At 37.6% G+C, this 27,824-nt stretch overlaps 1 protein-coding gene across 1 annotated transcript in view; it reads right to left on the bottom strand.

The window, feature by feature from the left end:
- Nucleotides 1–277: 277 nt before the first annotated feature.
- Nucleotides 278–27,824, bottom strand: part of LOC134564083 (rab proteins geranylgeranyltransferase component A 1-like) — a 56,671-nt gene continuing 29,124 nt past the window's right edge. Inside the window, exons 9-15 of the mRNA XM_063422703.1 lie at nt 18,146–18,223; nt 13,331–13,435; nt 12,378–12,441; nt 11,700–11,796; nt 9,338–9,430; nt 6,706–6,872; nt 278–2,321 (exon numbers count right to left, since the gene is read on the bottom strand). Coding sequence (XP_063278773.1) covers nt 2,121–2,321; nt 6,706–6,872; nt 9,338–9,430; nt 11,700–11,796; nt 12,378–12,441; nt 13,331–13,435; nt 18,146–18,223 — 805 coding nt within the window. The 3' untranslated portion in view covers nt 278–2,120. The remainder of the gene's footprint in view (nt 2,322–6,705; nt 6,873–9,337; nt 9,431–11,699; nt 11,797–12,377; nt 12,442–13,330; nt 13,436–18,145; nt 18,224–27,824) is intronic.

Here is a 27,824-nt window from a genome sequence, read left to right as displayed (position 1 = left end):
TTTTTAAGCAATCAATGTAGTGTAAAGTTATAGCCTCCAACGTGTACATCATTCCATCGGATCTCGAATCAAATTTGCGATATTTTCAAACCTGGTTTTACATGGACACAGAGCACTCCAACATGAATTGATATGAACTTGATAACACAGGTACCCATGCTGGCATTTACAGATGTCCTTGTGCTGAAAGCAGCCAGGACAATTCTCGGGAAATCCCAGTTAAAAATTAACTATTTTTCTTTGAAAACAAGTTGAAAGAAAACACAGGACAATGCACTTGCAAGCAAACCTTTAATTTTCATCAAGTGATTTCCTCGTAAACATAGATGAGAGATTCAGCTATGATCTCTGTTTTTGAGAGACACAGGGGTAGGTCCCTCCACTTAGTTCTTTTACAGATCTGTAGATGTTAAATAAAATCACTATACAGTCATGCTTCCCAATACATAGAGAAATTACAGCTAAATGAAGAGTCAGCCTGCTTATTTTCATATATATATATATGAAATAACTGCTCAATCACAAGCATCCAGAGGTTACAGCTGTTGAACACTGGGAACATTCCAGGCACGTGTTTTTCTGAGGATTTTGGGATTATGCGCACACAGACGTATACATACCGGTACCTATCCAACAAAGGGTGCAAACACTAACCCTGAAATGCAAACTGGACAGTGTACTTGATGCAGGACAAAGAGAACAGTATCAGTTATGCTGTAAAAAAATAAATAAATTCCCCTTTGCAGCCTGGAGCCAGGTTCAGGGCAGGCACAGGTACCACAGGACTGTACAGAAGCCTGGCTGTGGCATGGCCAGGCAGAGCTCAATGTTCATGACTCAGTGGCATTTTTTATTTACTTACAGTATTTAAGCACTGCTGGAACTGGCTCTACCTTCATGAAGTTTAAACCCCAAATCATCAACTCTAGAGATACTAGTGATCTACTGGGTGTGCATTTCAAAGTAAATCTTTAAGTACATGATAAATACTTTTCATATCTGATTTCAAGCCTGGTTCAGAAAAAGCGCAAGTTTAACATGGTCATTTACAACAGCTTTCTCATTTTGTAGTTTTTTCATACTAATTAGGTTTATAAATAGTTCAATAAATTTTATTGTATAAATGCTTCATGATTTATCATTACAAAATGCATAGTTTACAGCTATCACACCAATTTTAATCCTATTAACTGGGATCAATACAAACCTTTGGAATTTTCAGTTGAACTTCCTCTCCACCACAAACCTTCTCAGTTGATGGTCATTTAAACTTCTCAGACCTCAAACTTCAAAAAGTAACTATTGGCTTCCCAAAGGCCGAAACAGTGCAACAAATCCAGGGAGACTAGTAACAGGAATGTTCCATTTTGACTTTAAATTTTGCTGGGAAATCTGGCATTAAGTTTAAAATCTGCCATTTTCCTGACTCCAGTAAATGAAGTCACTAATGAAAACATGTCAACTGTTAGGTCTTACTAAAAAAAATGAATGCAAAGTAGGTCCATCTGAGGAACATATTCTGGATTATATCCCCTACTTGATTATGGCATCAGTTTCAAAACCATACAATAAAGCCACTCAGGAACCGTCAGTATTATTGCCTTTAAATTCCATTCATAAGACCACTGCGAAGCACAGATGGTGAGCCTCACCTTCAGCTGTTTAATTAGAAGAGAGCCAAAGATTTTTAGTAGAAAACATCTTCTAACTGGTAAACAAACTTACATTTTTTTCTTTTGCTTAGTTTTGACTTGTTGCTTTCTTAAAAGATGGAAGATTTTTCCAAGATGTAGAATAAAATCAAATCTTCTCATTAAATCATGAATCCTATTTTAGCACTTTCAATTCAGATACTTCATTCTGTGGGGGTTTTTTTTGGTTTTTTTTTTTTTTTTTTTTTTGTTTACCTACAAACCCCACTGGATCTGATGGACAGTTTAAAAGTGCCTCAGCTATCAATGAAACTATTTCAAAAAGATGATCCAAGCTAAGGAAAGTAAGGCAGTGGTAAATAACATATCTCTAGGGGTTTAAAACCTCTTTTTCTTACTGCCTCCTCTTCTAAGAGAAAACCGTTCATTCGTTCATTCATTCGTTCATTCATTCATTTATTCATTCATTCATTCTTCCTTTGTAACAGCAGCACCACTTCCACTAGTGCTCTCCTCAGCTGAGGATTCAGGCTTTGTCTCTGGTGAATTATTCGATCCAGGCTCTTCTGGCTCAATCTGATCTTCATCTTCATAAATAATATCTTCTGGATTTGGTGGCGGGGGGCAAAATTCCTCTGTTGGAAACATTTCTCGGAAAATAGTCTCAGCCTATTCAGAAAAAAGAAGAATAACATAAACTTTACCTTGAAATGTACCACCCTGAGGTAATATTTTACAGATATTTAAAATGAACCTCCGTTCTTTCAAATCAATAGTGATTTAATACTTTGACAGTATTGCAAACACATGGGAAATACATTCCTTCTTGCAGACCTCAAAAGAGAAAAAAGCAATTTATATTTCTACATTGTTCTACTACGAAGTCACAGCATGGGGCTTTGTAAATAATGCTGGTCATTCTACGTTGTATTAGGAACAAGAAAGAGGATTTTTTTGGAAGCCAACTGATCTTTTGCACCATGAAACTATCCCCAGTTGCAGTCCAAGGCAAAGCATGAGAAAGATCTTGGCTCTTTTCAGAGAGAGGGATCCATGTCACGTAACAAGGAAATTGTACATATGTACAGTCCATATCATGGCTATGTGGGTTTCCTTCTTAAATTAAAAAACTGCAAAAAAAAAAAATCTTTCTGAACATCTTAAACATAGCCCAGATGAGAACTACTCTTATCCAATGGAATATTACCATTGAAAATATATCCCAATACATTTGTGGTTTATTAAAAAGTCCTATTATAATTCTAAGGTATTACATGCACAGACCTGTGTGCACACAGACCCGTTATGCATGAAAAGAGCTGCCTTTTAGATAAAAAGACAGATCTAGTTCAAGGTTAATTTACAATTGCACCTGCTCTTCATGACACCAAAGTTTAGAAATTAAATACACACAAGTTTCTTGGCCACTGCAATGGCAGATATTAAAAAGAAACATGTTCTTGGAACACCAGTGAGGTTGTTATTACAACATGGACAAAATCTAGGAGAACAAAGAACCAAAGGAATACAACCTCTGGATTCCAGAGAACCAGACATTTTATACAAACAAAGGAGGCCAAAAATCCTTTAAAACCCCACAAGAATCCAAGAAGTTCAATTACCTAGTGTTAAACACTTTGACATGTACTTATACAGCTAACCCATCTATAATGTTATCTTATAAATAAATTCAAAACTAAAAAAGCCTGAGACACTGGGAATTTATTTACTGAATCCACATGCCCTCCACATTTCCATCAAGGCTTCCTTTTCCAAGCCCTTAAGCTACCAAGGCAAACCCAGACACCTGAAGGAGATCATGGGTCTGGGCTGCACTTCTAAGAAGGCAGAGGAATATTCCCTTTGCACTTGTCTGCTCAGTGACCCATCCCCAAAGGCAGCCTGTGGTGAGAGCTCCCACACAGGCAGGAATGCTGTTAATCCTGATAATTCCTCCTGCTCCAGGCCCTGCCCAGCCAAGCTGACAAGGCTCACTTAGTGCCACCTGCAAAGGCCCATTCTACCATGAGGAACCCTGGACAAGAGGGAATTGTTTGCAGATGACTCCACCCCTGAGTTTGTACCCAAGAGCTCTCTGGGATGAACTCCACTGCCCACCAGCCCTGGGTTTCCATCAGCAGCACACAGATGCAGGACTCCACTATTAACTGCTTAAATGATGTTGTCTGCTCTCAGTTCAATTTGATTTTTCATTCTCCTGTCTAAATTTTACTCTTCCATTCTCATGCAAAACTGTTTCAAACTTTTTATATTAGTATATGAAAAAATGGACAATTTTGTTCCCTACTTCAAAACCATGGTTTTGTCATTTGAAAGCCTTGCCTAGTAAGGCAAGGGTACAACATCCTAAAAAGCTGGGATTTAGCTTTTGAAGGCAAGGGTAAAACTTCTAATTTCAAGTTTGCACTTGTCCTTGCTTCTCCAAAAATATATTTCAATGATTATTGCATTTATTGGATACTGAGGGAAGATATTTTGAACTAAATATATGACAAATTAGAGCAGACAAACATTTCCTATGCAGTTCTCAACAATTATTCAGTCCTATCAGTCTGCAAATATCCACTCCAAAAATGGTTAAACAGTTACAAGGTTGAACATGGGAAAAAATTCTCATGGGAACAACATGGGAAGAATGTGATGTAGGACATCATGGCACTGATTACAAGTGAACAATTTAATGGTATAAAGCACTTTCAGGTCTCCCAGGTTTTTAAGTTAATCTTAACCAGCTGAAGCAATACAGAATAAACAGTAATAATTTAACAACTCTTTCATTATAACACTTTGTTATTTAATGTACATAATTAAGGTAGACAATAATTCCTTCAATATTTAGTAGTCTCAGCTGAGAAATGTGTGCCCAGTTGAATCCAGCATTAAGACAAAGGCATGTAAAGTCCTTGCATAGCAACTCCAGTAAGTTAAGAGTTGAATAAAACTAAATTCTGTCCCTGTTTTATTGCATCCCAATTTGTGGATAAACTGTATGAACTTTCCCAGCAACTTTTACAGGGATCATAACCAAACTAAGATCACTTGATTACTTCTGAAATCCTTCCAGATATAGAAAATAAACAGGTTAAAGGATAAATACAGGCCTGACAGTAGTACATCCTCTCATGACCATGAATATGCCTCAAAAGTCTGAAATATATCAGGGAATATATTACTTTAGCTCATAGCAATTCATGTCATGTTGAAGCAGTGAAAACACAGAAAACTGGAAGCCAGATGCTTTACTGGATCCACACATAGAAAGTTTGAATGGATCATAAATGGCATCTTCATTTCATTTAGCCTGTCCTCAGGGTACATAAATGCAACTATCAGCATTAATTCAGTATCACCCCAGGAACTGAACAGAAAATTATAATAAAACAAGAGGGCAGTAATTTGTGTATGAGGTGTAGATGGAGAGCTGTCTGTAAGAGCTGTGGTCTTGCTTTCCCAATAATGTATCAGCAGTGCAATCACACAGCATGACAATCAGAATTCAGTAATACTGATGATAATGAAGAAGTAAATCACAGTAAGTATCACTAAAACACTAACCCCAAAATGACTAGAGAAATCAGATATAATTTTCCAAGCTATCTTCAATACATACACTGGGGTTTTTTAAGCTATTCTGATCCATGGGTTTGCAGATATCTCCTGTCTGGAGATTCTCATCCCATTCTTAGGAGAGTGAGAGTGATTTGGGAGTGGAAGACACACCAACTTACAGCTATTTCCCTCCTCCACTTGTCTACAAGTCCCGCATGGTGTGACTCCTGCTTCATCTTCAGCCTATTCTTTACTTTGCTCTCACATAAGACTTCGAATTATAGACATGTTTACACTGCAATATTTTCCACTTTAACTTGTGACCGTTTGTTTCAAAATTTAAATAAATTTCAAAAAAACACAGCCTCTCTATTTTTGTCTAAGAAGTGATTCGGGCTCTTGATGGTTCCTCTTTGGAGATCTGCTTAGCATCTCTCAAACTATTGGCTATTAGCATGGCCAATAGTTTGAACACAAAGGTTGAACTGCAGCTCCAAGAATATTTAAGCAGGGCCTGATCTATCACATCATTGTTCACTGGTAAGAAGAAAAACTATTAGCGAAGAAAAACCTGAATGTCAGAAATGTAAGAATCAGAAATAGGTGTGTTCTAAGTGTATTTAATAGTATTTTAACATACCCTGTTTTAAACAACAGTTTGAAAAAATCAAATTCAGAAATTAATTCATTTACAATTCAAAACTGCTACTATAATTGTCTTGCATTATTTTTTGACTTTACGGTTCTTTATCCCTCTGGGAAGCAAATTATTGCCTTGTAAAGTAAAATGAAGGAAATTATTAGCCCTTAATGACACTGTTCTGACCCTGCAGTTCAGGCTATGTCAGCCTTTCCACTTCAAATTCTTATTTTTAAGAGGTTTATGACTTAGTCATAAAAAATCCTGCAACTGGATAGAAGATGGCATGCACACTGTCTGATCATGGCCATGAAAACACAGCTTTAAAAATGCCCAGTGACACTTAATCCTCCACAGCTGTGAAATGTTCTCCTGTCTCTGAAAGTGCTCTGACATCAGAGGGGCTGCTGGTGTAGATCTGCCCAAGAATCTGTTCCTTCCTTATCCAGGGGATCTCTGAAAGGAAAATTGTGTACTACAGTGATACCAAGGCACAGAGAAGGAAAACTAAGACAGGAGGCCTAATCTACCACATTAGGAATTGTGTTGGGTTTTTCCCCAGTGAGTTTCTGGTTTGAGACTACGTCCTGCAAGCGATAAGCTTCTTTGGTGATCCTTTCAACGTGAACTCTAGACAGGATTTTCTGGCTTTGATTTGTATTGTACCTCCTCTTTTATGTTCCAGGTGAAAGACTCTTGACTATTTCCTGATCTCTCCATCTACCTAATTTTATAATTTTGCAGAGTTATCATTTATATTTTTGTATAGCAGAATAACCCAGACTGTATTGGACTTATTTCTTTAAAATTAAAGTTCTGCAACCAAAATCTGCTCTGCCCAACCTGTTTGACAGCACAGTCATTTCCTAAAGCAGAGTCTGGCCCAGAGCAGACATAAACGTTGGAGGGTAAGCCAGCATAGGAACTCTTCTCAACTCCTGAAGAATCTCTCATGTTGAAGTAAACTGCCCAGAGGACTCTGGGTTTCTCCAGCTCTTCATTTTCAGTCTCTAAAAAGGAAAAGGAGTGTTTGCAGTAATCAGTGTTGTTGTGTCATGAGATAGACATATAATCTAGCACACTGAAAATCAAATTTTTACCATGGAATTACTGTAATGAAGTATTTTTGTTCTTCAAAAAGCCAATTATTTAACTTTCTGAGACTCTTCTTCATCGCTGTTTCCCTTTTCTTTCCAAGCACAGCTATACAAACTCTACTCTCTCTGCACACCCTCCACCACGCCAGCAGCAGTTATCACTATGAGCAGCCTACCAAGAAGCCTGGTTTAAATTTAACACCTCTCACATTATCTCCTTCACTGGGGATAAACTCCCAGAGCACATGACAGACTGAGCAAGCCCTCCCTGGGCTCTGCCAGCTCAAAAGCATTGAATTCCCTGTGTACAGATATTTCTCACGTGTCATTTCTTCCCCTCATTTCAGACTTTATCTCTGCACATAGAATCTCTAATTGTGGCAGTGCTGCTAAATGAAAATAAATGAGTAATTTGTATTTATCTGCATTTCCTGAGGGTTGTACTGTGCTGCAATACCCATCAAGAATACAAAATTATCACAAACTCAACTTCCTTGCTCATAATCTGTCCCTGCCTGCTGTACTTTGTACATTCCTACGATCCCTCTGCACACAGGCAGAGAAAGCTCTGGGAAGATGAAGGTCACTTTTTAACAGTGCACAATGCAATGGAGGAATACACAACACAGATTCTGAGCTTAATAGATACTATTTGTTTGGAATATTTGCTGTCCTCTTTCTTGTATTTTACCTCCTCTAAAGTAAATGAAGCTTGTAAAAGACCTTGTGAGATTTACTCCTTTCCAAGGAAGGAACTTTTTGATAACTATGGCATTCAAAACAGTATTTTGAAGCAGTTGAATTACAAGAAAAGAGATAAATCTATGCTATTCCTTCAGTATCTTTTTATAACTGTCAAATAGTTAAAAAAAAAATAGGCGCTACTCATACTGAACAGTTTGAAATATAAATTAAATTCATCAGCCTGTGAAAGTCCGAGACTTAATACAGGGCAAGATGCTCTTTAATATATTTAAAAGTTCACATTGCTCATAAAAGTTACTTCTTCCTCATTTAGGCAGGAAAATGAATGGAGTCCTCTTCTCCAGGTGACTTTGCCTCTTTGACCTGCCATGGCCCAGTGCTCACTTTATCTGGTGATTCATTTTCAATAACTCCAACAGTATTTGTTCTGACATTTTAATTAAAATACGACCACTACCTCATCCTGATGATAAAAAGGCCTATGTGTCAGGGAAAACTGGCTTTTCAGTGCCTCAGTGCACCTGAGGACCCCTATGATCACAGAGTTCCTACAGAAGAATTTCAGTCAGCTTCTAAACAATCTATCATTTCGAAACTGGATCACTTTAAACATTAAGATTAATGCCACCCCTCCCCAAATGATTAGAAGACACTAAGCTGGTCTTCTTTTCACCAGGTCTTTGAAACACATGGCACTGTCTTGAAAATTGAAGGTAGAAGTTAAATATTAAAAGGTGAAAATTAGCAGGCTTTAAATTAACATATATACAAATGGGAAATGTTTGCAACTCTCCAGTCTAATAAAGTTTTCTATTTACAAACCCAAGTTGTATTCTAAATATTACAAGCAAACCAATTATGAATATCATGAAGTACCCCACACCTTAGTAACTTGCATTTATACCAACAAAACCCCTGTCACTGGGAGCTGAGCATTGTTTTCTCTCAGAAGTGTGATTTACTGCCATGCAGCATGAGCACACTGTATTTAAACTTGCTTTTGCCAGGGTTAGAACGCAGCAGCATCTCCCATATGCACATCACCTACTCTGTGGGCATCTACCACAAATATGGTCACATTTAAGATCTCAGGATTAAATTTCAAATACTTGTGTGGAATTAGCCCAAGTATTTCAGGAACAATTTCCTTCTAGGCAGCAACTGCTCAATCAGCAGCTGCTCTCCTCTGGGGTGTGGAATTGTCCATCTCAAGGCCAAAGTTCAAAGAAGTAGCCAAGGTTTCCTTGAATTTAGGGCCAAGTAGTTCATTACTGGAAATCTATCTCTGTGATAACAATATCGAACAACTTTATGCTTCCACTGCTTACAGTAGAATCCAGAGAATTTAATTCAAACAACAAACAAGGAAACACTTGAAAACAAGAGGCTGAGCAACAGCCTGAGAATAAGAGACAAGAACAACCCAAGCAGCTTGCTTGGGTTGATATTTTCACAAATATCTCATTTCACTACTGCACCTTTCAAAGATGTACTGAACAGCAAATTCATTTCATGCAAAAAGGAAGTGCGAAATAAAAAGGTCCCAGGCACTCACAATAGCCATGTCCTTGGATATTGAAGTTAAACCACAGCCGAAGAAATCAGTAACAGCTACTTCAGTAAAATATATTTATACAAGATAGTATCATGATACCTAATTTAAGTATTTATACCTTTTTCTGTATGTAGATTGAATAACTTCTGTACAACAGGCTCTAAATCTTCCCTTGCAGTTTTAGTTGATGGACAGGTTAGATGGACTAAATCTGGGAAAAGAGAACACAAATTAATTCCAATCACCAACACACAGACAGATGAACAACATTTACAATTTTTATAAGGCACAGTAGGCTTTTAGAAATCACAATTCTTCATAAAATCACTTCCTTTAAGCCAGGGAAGTGCTGTACTATGGACATACAGTGTATGTACAGCACACAGGGAAATTCTCTGGAAATGTCTCAGCATTCTCTAAGTTATTCTATGATGTACACTGTGACTGTGCAATCCTTTGCACAACGTTTTATTCATCCACTTATTAGATGGGAGGAACTACTGCTGAACTATTCCTTTATTTGTTGTTTTGCAAATTCTGCAGTTGCTGCCTTCTTGGCCAATCGCTTGATGCAGCTCCTGACCCTTTTCATCGGCCTCTGCTCAGATACAGAATCAGCTGCTTTACCCCACCTGATTTTCCAGCCATTCATTCATTTAAAAGCCAATCTTTTCGGAAAACCACCTTACTGGATTCATTTCTTCCTGGAAACTTATCACCAGAGAAGTGTCCATCAGAGAATCATGAAGGAATTTAACATTGTACAAAGTTTAAACTGATTAAGTTTTCTCTTCATTACTGTAAACTCCTGATCCATTTAAAAGCAGTGCACAGGTCTGATATTATTTTAAATCTAGATGACATTCTTGTGTCTTCTCTCTGAAGCCTGGCTGTATTTGTTGTCATTATTTTCCAGTACATCACACAGCTCTTGACTCTGGTTCCATCAGGAACAGAAACTTAACCCTTCATGCTCCTCTGCTTTCAGGTTGCACACATACAGATTCCATTCAAACATTATTATTCATTTTTTATTCAACCCAGACCAAACCTTCTGTCTGAAGGAGTATGTACTAAAAGAAGAAAAAGGGTGGTGATAATCAAAGTCTCCCCTTAACCTTAACTAGATGCTTCCAATCCCAAACACTGTAATATAATCTATCCTTTCCTCAAAAAACCCAGGCATAAATCACTAAAGTTCACATCATTTACTTTCTACAAAATCTTTTTTATTATCTTTAAGGTTATGGTTATGAGTCACAGTCATCAGTATATATTTTGATTATATTTGATTTACGCAGGTATAACTGCATTAGTTACAGTGGTTGCCAACATTTGTCTTCAAGTAATTCTCCCAGCAGGAAGAACGATGAGTTCAGTTCCTGATTTCATCATTACAGTCTCCATCTTTAGGGCAAGTGAAGGAGTTTGGTTCCACTCAAGTGGCAATACAGATGATGTGTCTGTCATTTGTGCAGTGTGATCAACGAGTAGATGTATTTGTATACTTATCTTAAATAATTGTTCCAAGGAGAAATCAGTCAGGTTAAAACCCATTTACAGATAATGATGCAAAAGTTTTTTAAAAAATTATGAAATATGTCTCATAACTGGAACTCAGCTATGCCTAATATAGAACTTTATTATTTCAGTATATGAAGACAAATTTTATTAAGGAAGGCAGTACCTTCTCTTCTGAAATGAACGGAATTTATGGAGAAAAGTAAATAACAGAAACCTTAATATTTCAGCACCATAAAAATATTCCAGAACTAATACTTTAGACCTATGCAACATCAATCCTCCATTAGTTTCACTTTCTGAACTCTTAATAAAAAGAATTCAGCTATTTAAATTATAAATATTAACAATATGCTTTATAGCACTTATTAATTAATTACAAGCTTATATTACTTTTTAGTATTTTTACTATTATTTAGTAGGAAATGCAACTCTGAATGACTTAATCATTTACTGTACTCTTCTTTCATATACAAGGAACTTAGTTCAAGCCTATTTAACAGCAAAATAAATTGGTTATTATTACAGTTACTTCTTTCTTGTTAAAAAGAATTAGCTAACATAACCTCTAATTCTATTCTAATAAATACCAAAAATGAACATTTTATTGCTCAATTATTTCAAGTTCACATAAAATACCAACAACAGAATCCTTTCAGAAGATAAAAAGCTCCCAAATACAGCGTATTTCAGGTATTTCCATTTAATAGTTCAGCTAAGGGGGCCCATTTTCAAAAAAACCAAATGACATTACCAGAAAGATTAATGGGCTTTGGAATACTATTTTTATTTCCTGAAGGAGGATTTATTCCTGTGTAAGTGAAAATGAGTCCATGAAGCTCCATGATGGCAGGAAGCCACCACTCCCTGTGTTCTTCGCAGCAGAGGAACAACACACAGAGATTTTCAGTTCTACTCCAGAGCTGCCAGAGCCAAAAGGGGAAATCTCTTTTACTTACAGGTATCCTTCATGCATGTCATGGTGGAGGAGCACAACTCAATGACACAAACTGCTGCTCTGCCCAGTTCCAGGGGCGGCACTGTCAGAATGGAAACCTAGGGAACAGAAAGCAGAGCTTGACAGAAAGCAGAGTGTCCTGGAGGATGTGGCAGCCACCACAATTCTCAGCTGAAAAGGAACTGCAATTACAGTATTTCATTTTTAGTAGTTTAGTAGGACAAAACAAACACAACACTGATTAATATCCTCTAAAATTAAGGACTGCAAAGACTGACAAAGCAGATCCAAAGAAGCATCTTAAAGTGTACGGTGAGAACTTCAAACAGCAAAAAGGAATGTTTAAAAGCCAAAGGAACATGGAACAAAGTTTAGACAAGACAAATAATTACCAGAACAGTAAGGGTAGTAGCTTATTAAAAAGCAAGCAAAATTAAAATTAAAGACAGCAGCTTAGAAACTCTATTGTGAGCCAAACAGGAAAATCCCAGTCATTGAACTAAACTAAACTAAAATTTGTAATGGTTTTATAGATACTAAAACAAATTAAACAATTCCTAGTAGAGAGAGCTGAGTAAAGATCTTGATTCAAGCGCAAACAAAACTGGATGAATGACTTAATTCCTACCAACAACTAAATATTAACACATGAGACAAGTGATACAGAATTGGTGGTTACCTGCTGCTCTGAGTCTGTGTTTAATACAGACTGATCTGTAATGAGCACTGCCCTGGAGATCTGTCTACAATTAAATAAAAGAATGATATAAGAATAATTATATAATAAATTTAATTATGCAAAATGAAAAAAAAACCCTGTAAAAAACAGCAATTTAGAATCATAGTCTTGGTAATACCAGGCCTATTCCACTATATAACCTTTATTATTCTGATTCTTAGAGGGATATTTTGCCTGGTGCTGAAGCAGAAACACACCTGGAATACCAATGCAGTATTTTCAAACAGCTGATGAATAAATGAGTCAGAGCAGTTGTATCAGACAGTCTCCTTCTGCTTTTTAAACACTTCTTTTGCCTGTTTGATCAAGATTAGCAGCAGCACATTAAGGCTTTGTGATGTTCCAGAGAGCACAGGAGCCTTGGGATGAAGGGGAAATGCAGAAGGATGGAGTTCCCTCATCATTTGCAGCTTGTGCTCCTGCAGTGCCCAGGGTTATTCCTGCTCTGCCCTTACCACAACAGCTTTGTTGGTCCCTCACCTGCTCTGTCCTGAGCCAGAGGCAGGGTGTGCCCAGTGCTTCTGGCAACAACAATCAAACCACAGAAATCAATGAAGTTTAGTACTCGTCAAAAGCTGAACGAATTTAAAGCAAGGACAGCAACTGGCACCCTCACCTTCCAAACACATTTTAGCAAATATGAAATTCCTAACACATTTACCACTCTTGGATTTTTTATGGAAAGGAGGAATCTGATTTCAGTGCTAACTGAAGAAAACCTGACTACAGAAAGTCCACAGTATATCATACTGTTAATAGAAAGGAAATACTTTGCATAGAACTGAACTGAACTGCAAAAATAAAGAAGTGGACAAGAGGCTCCTCAGTTTAACTTGCAGGGTACTTTACACACCATTATTTAAACAAATTGTATTTTTTGTTTTACTACATACCTGTAACACACATTTGTGCATGTGCTCTCTGAGAGGTAACTGTCTTCCACAATAAAATATTTAGCACTTATTCTTTGTCCAAAATGATCCACAATAGCTTTGCACCTGTTTAAAAAAACCCAACAAACCATAGTAAGAAATTTTGATGTAAGGTAACAAAAGCATACCAAAGTTGTTAAAATTGAGTTATACAGCACAATATTTATTCTTTCAATTAATTTAGCTATGTATTTCTTGAATATGAGCTCCCAAACCAATTCAACTGATCACCAAATCCTAGACTGACACATTTGACCTGGTATATGCAGTTTTCCACAAGCAATACAGAAAACGATGTTCCAACTTTAATAAATTGGTCACTTTTTACAGAAAATATAAGCATACAACACTGCCATTTAGTTCTACATTTCTTACCTCATAATACATAAAAAAGTGAATTATTTTGTAGGTACTACCCTACTGCAGTGGGGTTTCCTTCTCAGAAAGACACCTTTACCAAAAACAAGTTTATTTTGACCATAATATTCAGCAAATTAAACAGCAAATTAACTTAGGAGAAAGCTCCCTGGAAAATGAGTGCATCAGACTGTTCCAGGAGTGACTTGCTGTATTTGTGACTAAATATACCCTTTATCTCTAAGTTACACAAAAAGGGATTAACTAAGTCCTGGTGTTTTAAGAATGACACAAATGTTCTCCATAGAACAAGTACAGAAATAGAAGTGGGACAGAAATGCAAACTATGAAAATGAACCCATTCCGTGAGTTTAAATCAGAATACAAATTTCAAATTTTAAGGGCGAAAATTCTCTATGAATAAACAAACTTCACTTACGTATGACATATGAAGCTACATCATATATATGACACAAAGGGAGGCTGCACATAGATACCAAAGCAACCTCTACTGCTGATTCTGCAGTCATGATCTGTGTTCTCTTTTACCCTACCAGAACATTTACTGCATAAATAAATAAAGCAAATTAGCTTTATTGAATTTTTTCTTGGGGAAGGAAAATTACTTTTTCTTAAAATTAAATTTTTCTGAATGATGTTATCAGTGTTCCAACAATTTAACACACAGGACTTAAACCAGTGAATGCTGAGACAGAGATCACGTACAGATTCACCTGTATTTTACCATAGTGCAACTTTACCTGTGGAACATCTGACATGCAAGTTATACCTTAGGAATGAACAACACTTCTGTAATTTAAAGCTATTTGTCAGCTTCTGTGATTGTAATGATCTACAAACACAAAGCTAAGTAAGTAATAGCAATCAGCTCCCTCCAGCTCTGGTAAACCAGTTGTTCCTATAACCTGATATGAGAATTGATGGAGGATGCACGCGGAGTCCTCATCTGTAAATGTAAGAGGTTTATGACTATTAAACATGTTTTTGTAACACTGAATTCTAATGCTGACCTCCCAGGCATCTGGCCCCTACATATATTCCTGTTTTCAAATTCAACAGGTACCTTGACAACAGTGCAAGCACTGCTTAACATCTAACATTCTTCAGTTTCAAATCCTCTCCAACATGTGTTTCACTTGCAACTTTAACAAGTTTTTCCTCTTAACCCCAGTGATTTCATCCTTGAGCTCTCATTTGAATACTGCAAATAAACAAGGAAGTCAAGCTGCTGCAGCTCATTTCTAATTATAACCTTTCTTATTGTTTATGAAACAACTTCCCCACCGCCCCCCAAACATTATAGAAGGGGAAAGGTTGATTAAATGTCATGTTGCATCACTCAAAGCCAGCGAAAGCAACGACACATTTTATTTTCCTGCTAAGTGTTGTTTCCTCTCCTTTGTTCAGGAATAGCAGCAGGTCATATGTGTGATAAGATTTTAAACTGAGAGAGAGAGAGAGCTTTTAATTTCAGTCCCACTTTACTTCAAAGGGTGATACTGAGAAAATTTCTTTCAAGTAGTGCTTCCACACACAGCAAACACTTCTGCACTGACATTATCAGGTCTCTGTCATCTGATCTGTGTTGCGACAATGAATCACAGCGAACCCTCCATTGACCTTCTTTCAATGTGTCTGGATAAAAGGATGAAAATTAGAATCCATCTCCTTGCAGTGCCATGAGTTATAAATGTACTTTATAGGGCTCATTATCCAAACTAATGGACTAAGGGCGACATCCTTGAAATGGACTCAGCAGCACTGACAAAGCCAGTCTGCAGTATTTCAGCAGATATGTAAATTACTGGCTGTTTGCTCTATCTTTTTATCACAGATGTATAAATGTCCATTTATCACATCTCTTCCATTTTGAGACAGAATTATGTAATTGGAAACATATGTAAAGTGTGATCAATATAAAATGCCCACCATTATGATGAAATTTTACATGTACCCAAAAAAGTGACATACAATAAACACAGAGAAAAACAACAACACAATTATATATTCAATGTGGTGTTTTTTTCAGCCTCAGAAATACAATGTGGTTTTCACTTCCTAACAGAGCACCACAGTCCTACCAAGAACTCAGGATGTTCTACAAACTTATTTAAACAGCAGATCTAGTACAATACATAAAACCCAGATATTTTCATGTGCGTTACTAAAACCTTAAAATAGGGATGTCTAAAATTTTAATTCTTTCACCCTGTGTTGCTTGAATCTTATTTTCAAAACCTATAAAAAGAGCTACAGAAAAAGGATAAAAATAATTGTAGAGCTGGGTTTGAAATCTACTGTTGTCTGTATATACAGGCATGGGTAGGAAAATGTGAAAAAGCAATGTTAGCCACATCTAGAAAAAAGTTGGAATAAACTTTGGTGATATTTTGAGAATTTTAATTAAACTATAACCTAGAAGTTTTACAAGAAAATCAAGGCTGTAGACAGAAGTATATATTTTCCTTATGTGTACTAAACCAGGAATATTAAAAATAGAGAAAAAAATCAGTGCCTTAAGGCATGGATGAAGCCTGGAGGGCTGTGGAAGGAGCTATAAACTAGTAATGACCATTGCACAATGCATTTCTGCAGTGCTGAGTGAGCCATTTGTAACCTAGGGAAGCTGCCTCTGCAAGCACAGAGCCAGCTGCACTGACAACCAGATATGAATTTGCCTCTTACCAATTACTATTAATGGTCTGTTGACTCAAAAGCTCAGTAACTCATAAATAGCCTCATTAACAACTTGATAGCTGATTTTTATTAGGCGAAACACTGAAGCCCAAAGTCAAGAAGAAATACAAGCTGGTGCAGGGACGGAATACACAGTGAGGAAGGAAATAACAGCAAGAACGAAACAGAAGATAAAGGAAATGGATATCTTGGATGTGTTGTGCCTCTTCATGTTAACTATCAGATAATGGCATTATTAAAAGCTCAATGTTTTTGGAATAATGGAAGTCTGGTAAAATCTTTAGAAGTATTTCAACAATTCTGCTCCTCAAAAATGGCACAAATAAATCCCAAAAGCAGCCTAAGAAAAGACACTTCCACTATGCTGGACCCTATGTAACTTAATATTCAAAACATAAAGACAGGTTGATGGAAAAGCAGCACTCCAGCTCTTCTGGAACACATACAACCTTATAAAGAAAACATCGATTTCAAAGGACTTTAGGATGTGCAAAAGAAGCTGGAAACTGCAGCAACAAGTACCACCACACAGAGCGGGGTCTGTAAGTTGCTACCAACTATAAGCTCCGTCCCTCTGCAAGAGCAATTTAAGTATTTAAACATTATTGGAATATTAAGCTTCCTACAGTAAGAGTTCAAATAACAGTATTAAAATAAATATCAGTTTCTGAAAGGGGCACAGTTAAATTCGCATACGAATCATGCATTTGGAACAAAACACCTGATGAAACACAAAGTCCACATCTCAAAGTCTACAACCGTGTAGTAAACTCCAAAATCTTCAGGAACTGGCATAAAGGTAATATCTGGAGTCTATGCAATTTCAGGAAAAACAGCTACTACTTGACCATGTCGTGACAAATGCAGCTACAAGGACTGTGCTCAAGGAATTGCAGAGTAATTTGGAAGTACACACACCAGCCTCTCATTTAACTACTCATTCTAATAAATTCGTACTACATAATTTCTAAATTAATTTTACGCATTTTCTATAAAACATCTTGAACTTTTCAATTACAGAAACTAAGCTGCAAACAGTCTTTAAGACAGCCAAAGTCTGTAGTTAGACTAATATCTGATAAAATGTGTATAACAGAAATATGACAATTTACAGAGGTGTGAAAAATGCTATAATGGAAAAAACTCTGGGTTGATTTTTCTTAGCTCAACTTTAAACCTGCCTACAGGCCTGATATTGTTGTAAAAGAATTTATTCTGGAATAAGAAGGCAGCATAGTTTATGACAACAATCTACCTAAAAACTCATTAAAGTCTTTTCTCTTGGAGTGACATGCATTATCAGCAAAGATTAATCTGATGAGTCTTTAGGTGAGCTCCATTTTTAAAAATGCAATAACAGAGGGCTTTGTTGTCATCTGATGAAAATCAATTAGAGTAGGTAAGGCCACAAGGAAAACTAACATCACTCATCACCAGCCCCCCGGCAGCTGAAATGATTTGTCTTCCAAGCTTGGGTGATCAGGAGCTGCAGTAATATCACAGGGAAATTAATTTAGTTTCTATATTCTAGACCCACTTTCCTTGTTCTGGAGGACCTATACACAAATTACTTTTAATCAAGGTTGATGTGTTATTAATACCAAGGAGGATCTCGGAAGAATAATTTTTTTTAAAATTGACTTAAGACATTTTTCACCTGTGTTTTGTGTATAAACAGACGGTTCCTGATGTCAACCTTACCGTCCCGAGGCTCTGTCCAGCACCAGGCAGCGCACGGCATGACGGAGGCAGTAGATCCCCCCAAACACGGCACACAGCCTGCAACACGGGGGAAACAAGGGTTAATCCAGCTCTGCTAATTGCAATCAGTGTGAGTGGTCAGCAAGGCAAAGCACTGAGATGTTGGTAACACTGATTTACTGACATGATGGCTTCCCAAAAGAAGCAAGACATGGAGCTGTTTGGAGTGTGGAGGAGGCCACTGAGTTATCGCAGGGTTGGAGCCGGGCTGGGAGAGCTGGGGGTGTTCACCTGGAGAAGAGAAGGCTCCAGGAAGAGCTCAGAGATCCTTCCACGGCCTAAAGGGGATGCAGGAGAGGGACTTGGGACAAGGGATGGAGGGATAGGACAAAGGAACAGCCTTAAACTGATTGCATATATAGAAGATACCCCTCCCTGTGAGTGTGGGGAGGCCCTGGCACAGGGTGTCCAGAGGAGGTGTGGCCTCCCCTGGATCCCAGTCCAAGGCCAGGCTGGACACCTGGAATAACTGGGATAGGGGAAGGTGTCCCTGCCCGTGGCAGGGGTGACACTGGATGGGCTTTAAGGTCTCTTCCAACCCAAACCAGTCTCTGATTCTGTGATTTTGAAATGAAAGCATTTTTATATCTCTTCACAGATGACGAGCTTGAAAACTTTCACTTTGCAAACTTGACTTCCAAAAATGGCATTATTTTGTCATTCCAATGTCAGAGAAGCCAGTTCAAAGACAGTCCCACAATCCCTTCTAACCTGCAGGACTGGTGCAGCCCAGGCAGGGTCACAGCATCACCAAGCCTCTCTCTGCACTCCCGGGCCAGCAGCCCAAGAGCTGTCAGCACCTCCAACTACCACGGGACACACTGGAACACCCAGGTCCCTAAAAGCACTCTTGCTCCTCATGGAAAACCAGAGGTACATCTCAAGAATTCCCAGCCTTGGCTGTTTGGAGATTGTTGAAGATTACACAAAGGTTAAACATCCACTGAAGAATTCTTAGAGGACCTAGAGCTATGGGTTTATTATCTCCAATGCTGCAATCCACACCTTTCTGCCTGACACAGCAGCTATGAGGATCTTTCAAACCAACTCAAGGAGTTTATTTCATATCTTGCATATAAGAATAGTGCTATTAACTAGAGCTAAATTCCTTAGTTAAAACCAATAATTACAGTTTTCTTTTGACTTCAGTCACATCCAGGGTGTTTTGATATATGCACTTTATTTTTCTAGTGTGCTTTGAAAGAACTTTGCTGCTTGGCTGCACAAAAATGTGAATTACTTCTTTCCAAGAGTAACCTGCTATCCAGGGGAGGAGGGCACGACCTGTTTTCACAGACCAGCAGAAAACTTCTCCTTTTAAATGAAAATGGAAAGGAATTTTGATTGTGTTGCTGAACAATCACAAACAGCCAAAACACCTATTAAAACAGCCTAGCATGAAAAATTACTAAGTTAGGAAGAACTTGCCAAAATTATTTAAATACAGAAAGAGAAATATTAAACTGAATGGCACTGCAATACTTTATGACAAAATAAAATCATTGTGCAGGCATTACTTTCATACAATGGGCTATTCAAGATGATTTGACTGCACTTGAAGTACAAGGCAACTCTTTGATACCATTAACCCTAAATGACAGACATTTAAACTGATATTACTCTAATTAAGTGGAGACTGCCTCCACCAGTAACTCAAGTTTTGCTGAAAGATAGCAACAACACTGTACTCGGCTTCAACTTTGCCCCGGTGACATCAAATCATATTACAGCTAAATTAACAGTTGTGAAAATTTTTGGCCTGGTAGCCCTCCATCATACACAGCCTTTAAATGCCATTTCTGGCCCCATCAAGGCAGAAATCAGCAGCTGCAATTTTTAATACAGCTGTGAAACAATAAGACATATTAAAAGCTGCATTTTTGACAGCATATTCGCAGTGATTTATGAGTTTGTATATAATTTGATTATTCTATTAATTTTACTGATTACTGATTCAGCTAATACAGTGAAGGTCACTTATAAAATAAATCTTCATTACATTTCACAGAAAGTAACTGCCTCCAACTAGTTGTTCTCTTTAATTAAACACTAATGTAACCAGAGAGAAAATAGGCTTCAGGGTTGCTGCATTTGTTGATACAAGAGGAGTTTACTGCTTTGATGTAATGCTCTGTGATATTAATGAACAAAAATAGAATGTCTCTCCATTTGACATCTCGATTTCCAACACTGAGATACCACAAACACACTCAAATTACAGACTTAGCCTTAGTACACTCTGAAAGAATTTTAAAACTGTATCAAATAATTGTCAACCAAAATCTAGTTTTTATTTCTAGCATGTAATTCATCTTCTGCTTTCTAAAATGCATGTTGTGATTAATTTAAAAATTGACTATTTTTTACCTGTGCATTTTTTCTGTAGTAAAAACTACTTGCTTCTCTCCTTAAGGCTGAATACTGCATGTACAGCAGTGCAAGCCTCAGAGAAAGATCAAAGAAAAACATGGCAACTGCTGAAATAAGGAATTGTCCTCTTTTAATTTATTTTTATGCACAGAGCAAGCTGCAACCTGGTTCGTATGTTAAATTCTATTTCCTGAAAGGCCCCTATAACATCAGTCTTTCCTCCAGTGTTGCTGTGTTCTAAAAACGTTAACAAGTAGAGTCCAGACAAATCAAAAAAATAAAATAGCTACAAAAATTGATGGTTAATCTTCCCAACACAGGGTTCCAATACCAAAGTCAAAACTCAGTGTGTGCATCCACCTGGATAACACCAGAAATCCCCCCTCCAAAAAAACAGCACCAAAAAACTGAAGAAAATAATCAATGACATCCTGAACTGTCCTGGCATTTGAAGAGCTATGGAAAGGAAAATATGTGACATAAAGGAAGCAGATGAAGAGTCAAATATTTTGACTTTTTCCTGCAGGCTGTGTTCATTATTCCTGTGCAATTAAAAAAGGTCCTATAAGATTAGAGAATCAGCCTATGGTGTAAATCCAGTCAGCAACATGACAATTCTAAATCAGTCACAAAGTTCCTGCAGTTACCCCCAGCACTCAGTTCATTCACAAGGAGTATTTTGAACCAGCCCACAGTAAGATGATTTCTTTCCCCAGATTTCCCCTTCTTTCTGGAAAACCAGACTGTGACTAGGAAATGCTGCAGGAAGAGGAGCTGGAATGGCAGCGCCAGGGTGGCAGGGGGAGAACAAGGACTTGGGCTCATTTCAGCTTCAGCAAACTTCTCATGGGGAGAGACCCAGCTGGCAGAAATGGTGACAGCTCCAGGAAAAACCACCAGGGATGAGACAGGGGTTAGGAAAAAAGAAAGTATCCCAGTCATATGTCATGTTTTAGGAAGTTTCATATTTCACAGCCTTTCTAGGCATTTAAGAACCAAATTTAACTTTAAAACTAAGAAATTGCTCCTTTTTATTATATGGAATTTAGACTGTATATATAGAAATACACATTCACATCCTGTGAAACATTCTAGTAGTGAATACAGTATCTGCCAGTCAAACAGACAAGATAAAAACTGGTGTGCTTGGTTTTGCTGAGAGCACAAAGCTCTGTCTACTTATCACTGACCCTAAATAGACCCTCTGTGCACTTCTCTCCATAATTATGAAATAGGGATAATTTAAATCTATTTCATCAGTCTGGCAAGGATTGGTATTTATTGTTATTGGATTCTGAATGACCACACTGCACTGAAGTGCAACTATTTCAGGAGCTCTAACATTTGAGTTCCTATTTTTGATGTACAAGTTTTGGGGTTCGGAAAGGCAGTCACTGCTGCCTTTTACAGACCCAAGATTCCCATTCCATTTCCCAAATTCAAATGTTAGAAGATGATGCAATAACAATCTTAATTCATCATACATTTCTATGTTCCTATGCTTCAGCCTTTGTGCCAGTGTAGATTTCTTAGGGTGTTTCTAAAGCTGAGGAAATTATGTTCACACAAATCAGACCATGTTAGATCTGCCTTTTCATTTTAAGTGTTAGTAATTTAAACAACTGCAGTACCAGAAGCTTATTGCTGATGAAAGTGCCATGTTACTGATGACTCTTGTCACAATATAAAAGTGCTGTTTCTTAAAATTAACTACATTATCAACATAATTTTTTCAAGGATATTGCAATTAACACTGCTTCTTAGTGCATTAAGGTTAAGAACTATTCTCTGGGATTCTAAACTCAAGAAACAGATGATTTATATGAAGGTTAGGTGAAAAACCATCAGGCAATGTGTTTAAGTGGCCTAGAAATTATGGTTATAGCATTGTGGCAACTGTAAGAAATTGCTACAGAGCTGGAGAGGGAAAAAAAGAAAAAGGAAATAGAAGAGTCTAGTTGTTTCTGTGGTGCTACGAGGGCAAGGAAGTGCAGAGGCACTCCCAAGGCTCCTCTCTGAGGGAGGTGGAACGATGGAAGCGGCTCTTAACTCCAAGGAACTTGCTGGAGAAAGAGCTGCTCCTCACCCAAGGTCATTCAGCTGCAATTACATAACAGCTCTGCCTGCCCAGAGAAGCTGGGGATAGCAGGACTGCAGGGCAAGGCACAAACCCAGGCACTAGGCCCAGTCACTAAACATTAGCTCATCTATGAAACCCATTTATGTGTTCTCTGCCTCCAGAAAAGACACAAAAATTCCAGTTCTCTTACCCTCAATGAAATTCAAGGGCTATTTTACCAATTCTGCCATGTTTAGGAAGCTACCTTTCTCTGTCTTCTGGTTTAATGAAAATGGATTCTGCTAAATGCAATTTCCCTCCTCATCTCACATTTGCTCCAGTAATAAACAGTCATGTCATTTCCACATGTCTCCTGATAATGCTGCAAATATTCATATGTCTGAATCAGAATTCTCAGGAAGACCTTGGAAGGCACAATCTGCACATCCCCATACAACCAGGGAGGAACTTCCTTGCTAAAGGGACTGGTAAGAAGTAATACCAAATAATATAATATATTTCCCTCCTATTATCACCATTATCCTAATTATTAAACCCTGAAAAAGCATCTCACAACAGCATTTGTATTCTGTGCTTTTAGGTTTCAAATATGTTTTTGAAATCAACCAAGACGATCAAGAATGAGCATAGGACAAAGTAAGTCTGACCCCTTAATAAAATTTCTTGACTGAAAACTTTTCCATGCCTACTTAGGGATGGGAAATCAATACACTTTGACAACATCCACATGATTCAGAGCATCCCATGTGATATATTCTAATGGCTGAAAGCCTTCACAAGGTATAAACTCTTGCAGAACACAATTTCTAGTCAGAAATAACAAGGAGCACAACAGCTCTCATGTTTGCAAGTAATTCTTTAAACAAAGAATTGACAAACACCCACTGAGAAGATAAAATCTAAAATGGGAAGGTATTCTCCAAGTTTCATCCACTTGCTGCACTTCACAACAAAGGTTATTTCCAAATTAAAAGTCTTTTGCTGTCAAATTCTGAGAAATATCGTGGGCAAGGACACAAAAGCATTCCATAGCTGTATTAACGACAAGGCTCACTGATCTGTGAATAACCTGAAAAAAAATGAAGATTATTGAGTTACTTTACCAATCTATCCATCCATCACTAGTGAACAGGTCTCAGAATGATGGATTATCTCCCTTCCCTCATGTTTATCCCAAGAAAGAGTTTCTCCTTAGAGGGAAAACAAACAATTGATCCTACAAAGAATCCTGCTAATTCTGCTTGCCCATTTTGCATTCATCTGCCAACAAAGCAAGAAGAAATATATCAAGTTTGTCTTTAAAGGCCAAACTACATTTGAAGTTTTGTTATTTCCCTGAAATGCAAGTGAAAACAATTAAGAGGAAAGCAGCACTGCAGCTACTGGTACTCTTCAGTATTTTAGTACAAACCAAGGAATAGATAAGTTGTTAGTAAGTCCAGTTACATTTTCTGATCCAAAGAAATGGAATGATTGTAAGTGATAAGAGATAGATAAATATGAAAATTAAGTATTTTGAAAAGGAGGACTGAACTCGTATCTCACTATGTTTTTTCAGTCTCCTGTGAGTGTTTCATATGTGCTGAGACTTAAATCTGTCACACCTGATTGTTACCAGGCATGAACATTGTTTGGATTTCTCATTATTATGCTAAATCATACAATTCACACAGAGAAAAGTTCTGCATCTTGCTAACCTGCAGAGACATGATATTCAGGTATAGATCTGGCTGAAAAACACAGTGTATCAATTTTTTAATAAATTATTGCAGTCAGGTTTCCCGAAGTCCAGTTTTGATTTCAGACCACTAAAACCTTCCTAGATTGTAACAGAGACATAATTGGGAATTTTAAAGGACCTGAGACTACCCTAGAAGCTCTTACATCTGTAGCAGATAATAGTGCACATGTAAAGGTAAAACTGATTATTCATTTTTAAATATATACAGGAACCCTTGGAATCAATCACACTATCCATCTTATCTCAGCCTGGCCTCTTAATCTTCCTGTAAATATGGGCACTGAAAGAGATGGAACTGTCTTAATCAGATCTTTCCTCCATCTCTAAATTACTGCTGTCACTGTCACAGAGACAAAAATTACAATTTCAGCCAGAATCTATAGGAACTACTACAAAACTGAACTGCCCACAATGGGGAAGTTCAAAGTCTGTTTATAGAAAAGGTACATCATTAACCAACTACCCATTAAAGTCAGGGAACCATCAATTCTTCTGGCAAAGCAGCTGAGGATATTCCAACACCTATTGCCACCCCAACATCTGTCAGTTTTTGGATAACTCTTAACAAAGACACAGGAGACACCATATGTCACCTGTAGAACCTTTGTGAGATGACACAGTGAACAGACACCAATTCCCTGAAAAGTTCACATGGGAAAAAACTACTGCTTCTCAGCAAGTCAATTCCATTTGCAGGTTCATATTTGCATGAGTCCAGAGGAAGGAATCTGAAACTAAACTGAAGAGAAACTTTGCCTGCTCTGCACCAAATTCAGTGTGTTCACAAAGCAAACACAGTACCAGATGTAAAGGCTTGTTTGGGTTTTCCTCAAGAATGAGACATTACTATATTCACTTTTACTTAACATCAGACTATTGCTACATCATTAGAAAGTAAGAGTCAAAACAGTTTTCTTCCAAGAAGGAAGCAAAGGAAGCTGTTAAGGGCCAGTAAAGTTTTGCTGCTTGTCAGCTCAGGAGAGTGGAGGCTTCCAATGACCTTCCTTGTTCCACGACTTCAATTTATGGAGACAGAAACCTCACATCTGCACCTCACCATATTGGGATGTACATTACAGTGACATAAAAGTTTAATTTTCTCTCCTAAACCATCCCTGCTTAAACCAATAAAGAGCGAAGAACACTTCTGCTCACTCGAGTGTCGTCAGCAGTTCTAAAAGGTTGTGGTGTTTATGCAGGATTCATTTGGGATGCAAGGATGTGACTTACAAATGTCTTTGACTCATTCCCATCAATATGCATGCGTACCATTTATAACAGTAGCCTTGATGAGAACACACAGTGTAACTGGCTGCAAGAAACGCTTAAGAGGTTTACATTAAAGCAGAATATAGAACAGTGGTTAGAAATCACAGGCCAGGTGACACCTTCCTCTGATAAGCTGGTGATAAAAGCTGTAGGCTGTGATCTATAGGCTCTGGAATTGCCTCTCTACTCCACAGCCCCAGCAGGATTCTTTGGATATGGCTCACTTTGAGCAAGACACAATCCTGAGGGCAGAACACCTTTAAAAATAATGATTAATCTCAAAAAATATTATGGTTGCCTCCTAAATTGTTCACTTACAAATGAAAGACAAATTTTATAGTTGTGTATTAGAATGTTTGTAATACAAACCCTTTAAAAGTATAATTATTTTTGGTTTGACAGTTAATTTGCTTCAACTATTAAAATACTCTCTTTGTTGTGGAACTTACACATTTCAGCAAAAAGCACCTAAAATGCAGCAACCAGTGATCTTAAATAGAAAGTTCAGGCCATCTGAAGAACTCCTGTCATCACAGAATGATTTTCTGATAAGAATATTTGTAATACTTCTAGACACCTCTACTGCTAACTTTTGAAATATATTGCTGTTACAGATCACAAGACTGCATGTGTTGGTTATTAAATAAAAAAAAAATAAGCCAAAGGGATTTTGAGAATCAAAGAAAAATTACATGGATAAGAATCTGCAGGGGAAAAAAAGTAAGCAAAATTTTAATTATTAAATTTACTTTTTTCCCCAGGTACTTGAAGCCAAGGAAGGTTGAGCTGCCAAAATTGTACTATTTCAATGGCTCTGATAATACTCTGATTTATTAATGTGCTGGTCACATACAGATACCTGGCCTTACACAAAGCCCTAAAAAGACACAAAGACATCCATAAAATCCAGAAACACAAGTGCCATTGCATGACTGTATCCAGAGTAGTTATCTAGCCCAAATTCTTGTTCAAAATTTGTCTTTTCTATCACCTAATTACGTAGGTCTGCACTTCTTTAAATCACCATATAAATACAGCTTAAGGAGCAGATGAAAGACTACTGACAAAAGATGGTAGCAAGTAACACTTCTACTCAATGGAGCACAATTATTCCAGAGTGTTTCTACCAACATATAACTACGTCCATCCTATACACAGCCAAGCAGGCTCAAGTTGCTCAGGCCATTCTTCTGGCAGTAATTTAAGTACTGTTCTGGAAAAGAGAAGCAGAATCTATCACAGAGATAAATAGGAATACCCAACAACATGCTGTAAACCACAATTTCATAGTAGCACACATGTAAAAAGAAGAACTTGTCCAGAACCAAACAAAGCAGGTAAGACTCTGCACTGCTATTTAAAGAACTGATGTACAAATATATCACTCAGACAAACTGGCTCAACCAGGCAAAGCTGCTTTTTTTAAACAGAGCTAATGTTTACTTCAGACCTACAGGTTACCACATTAAACCCACATTAAACAGATGGAAAGGCTGCTTGCCAGCAAAAGCAAAGATGAAAAAACACCCCTCAGCCTTTTAAGAGGCAGTTGAACTGTTGGAAACAACTGAAATTAAAACCGCCCACCCTCTGCACAGAAATCCTTGATGGTCCCCAAAAGCACCGAGCACCATCTCTGTGCCAGGCCCAGGGACACCTCAGGAGCCAGGGCAAGGACTGCACTGTCACTGGCACAGTTCAATGGGCTGAAGTAGATCTTGGTTTACCCTGGAATCAACTGGGATTTTTGTTTTACTTGCTTTCTAAGACTCAAAGAGAGGAGAACATATGGCTGCTATTTGGGATGTCAGAATGTAGCAATGGCTCGGTGAAACAGGGCTACACGGGATCTCCTCTGCTGTTCAGGTCACAGGAGCTGGAACCTTGTAGTCTAGAGAGAGCTACAAAATGATGCCAAGAGCACAATACATGATTTCACATCTATTGCCCTGTTTGCATAAAAGTCTGTGATGTAGAAAGGTTTGATTTAGATCTAATTGTAAACTGGACACATGGCACCACTCTCTTTCAGAACAATCCAGTTCATTATTAAATATCTACCTGTGAACGGTGGGTGCATTCTCAGCATTAATGTTACAGGTTAATACAGTTTAGTTTTTAGTTAAAGAAGAATATGGACTGTTAGAACCTTAGATTTC

This window comes from Prinia subflava, chromosome Z (assembly GCF_021018805.1).
Source record: "Prinia subflava isolate CZ2003 ecotype Zambia chromosome Z, Cam_Psub_1.2, whole genome shotgun sequence".
Taxonomy (NCBI): Eukaryota; Metazoa; Chordata; class Aves; order Passeriformes; family Cisticolidae; genus Prinia; species Prinia subflava.
The sequence above is the reverse complement of the archived record's forward strand: the minus strand, read 5'-3'. Positions and strand labels throughout refer to the sequence as shown.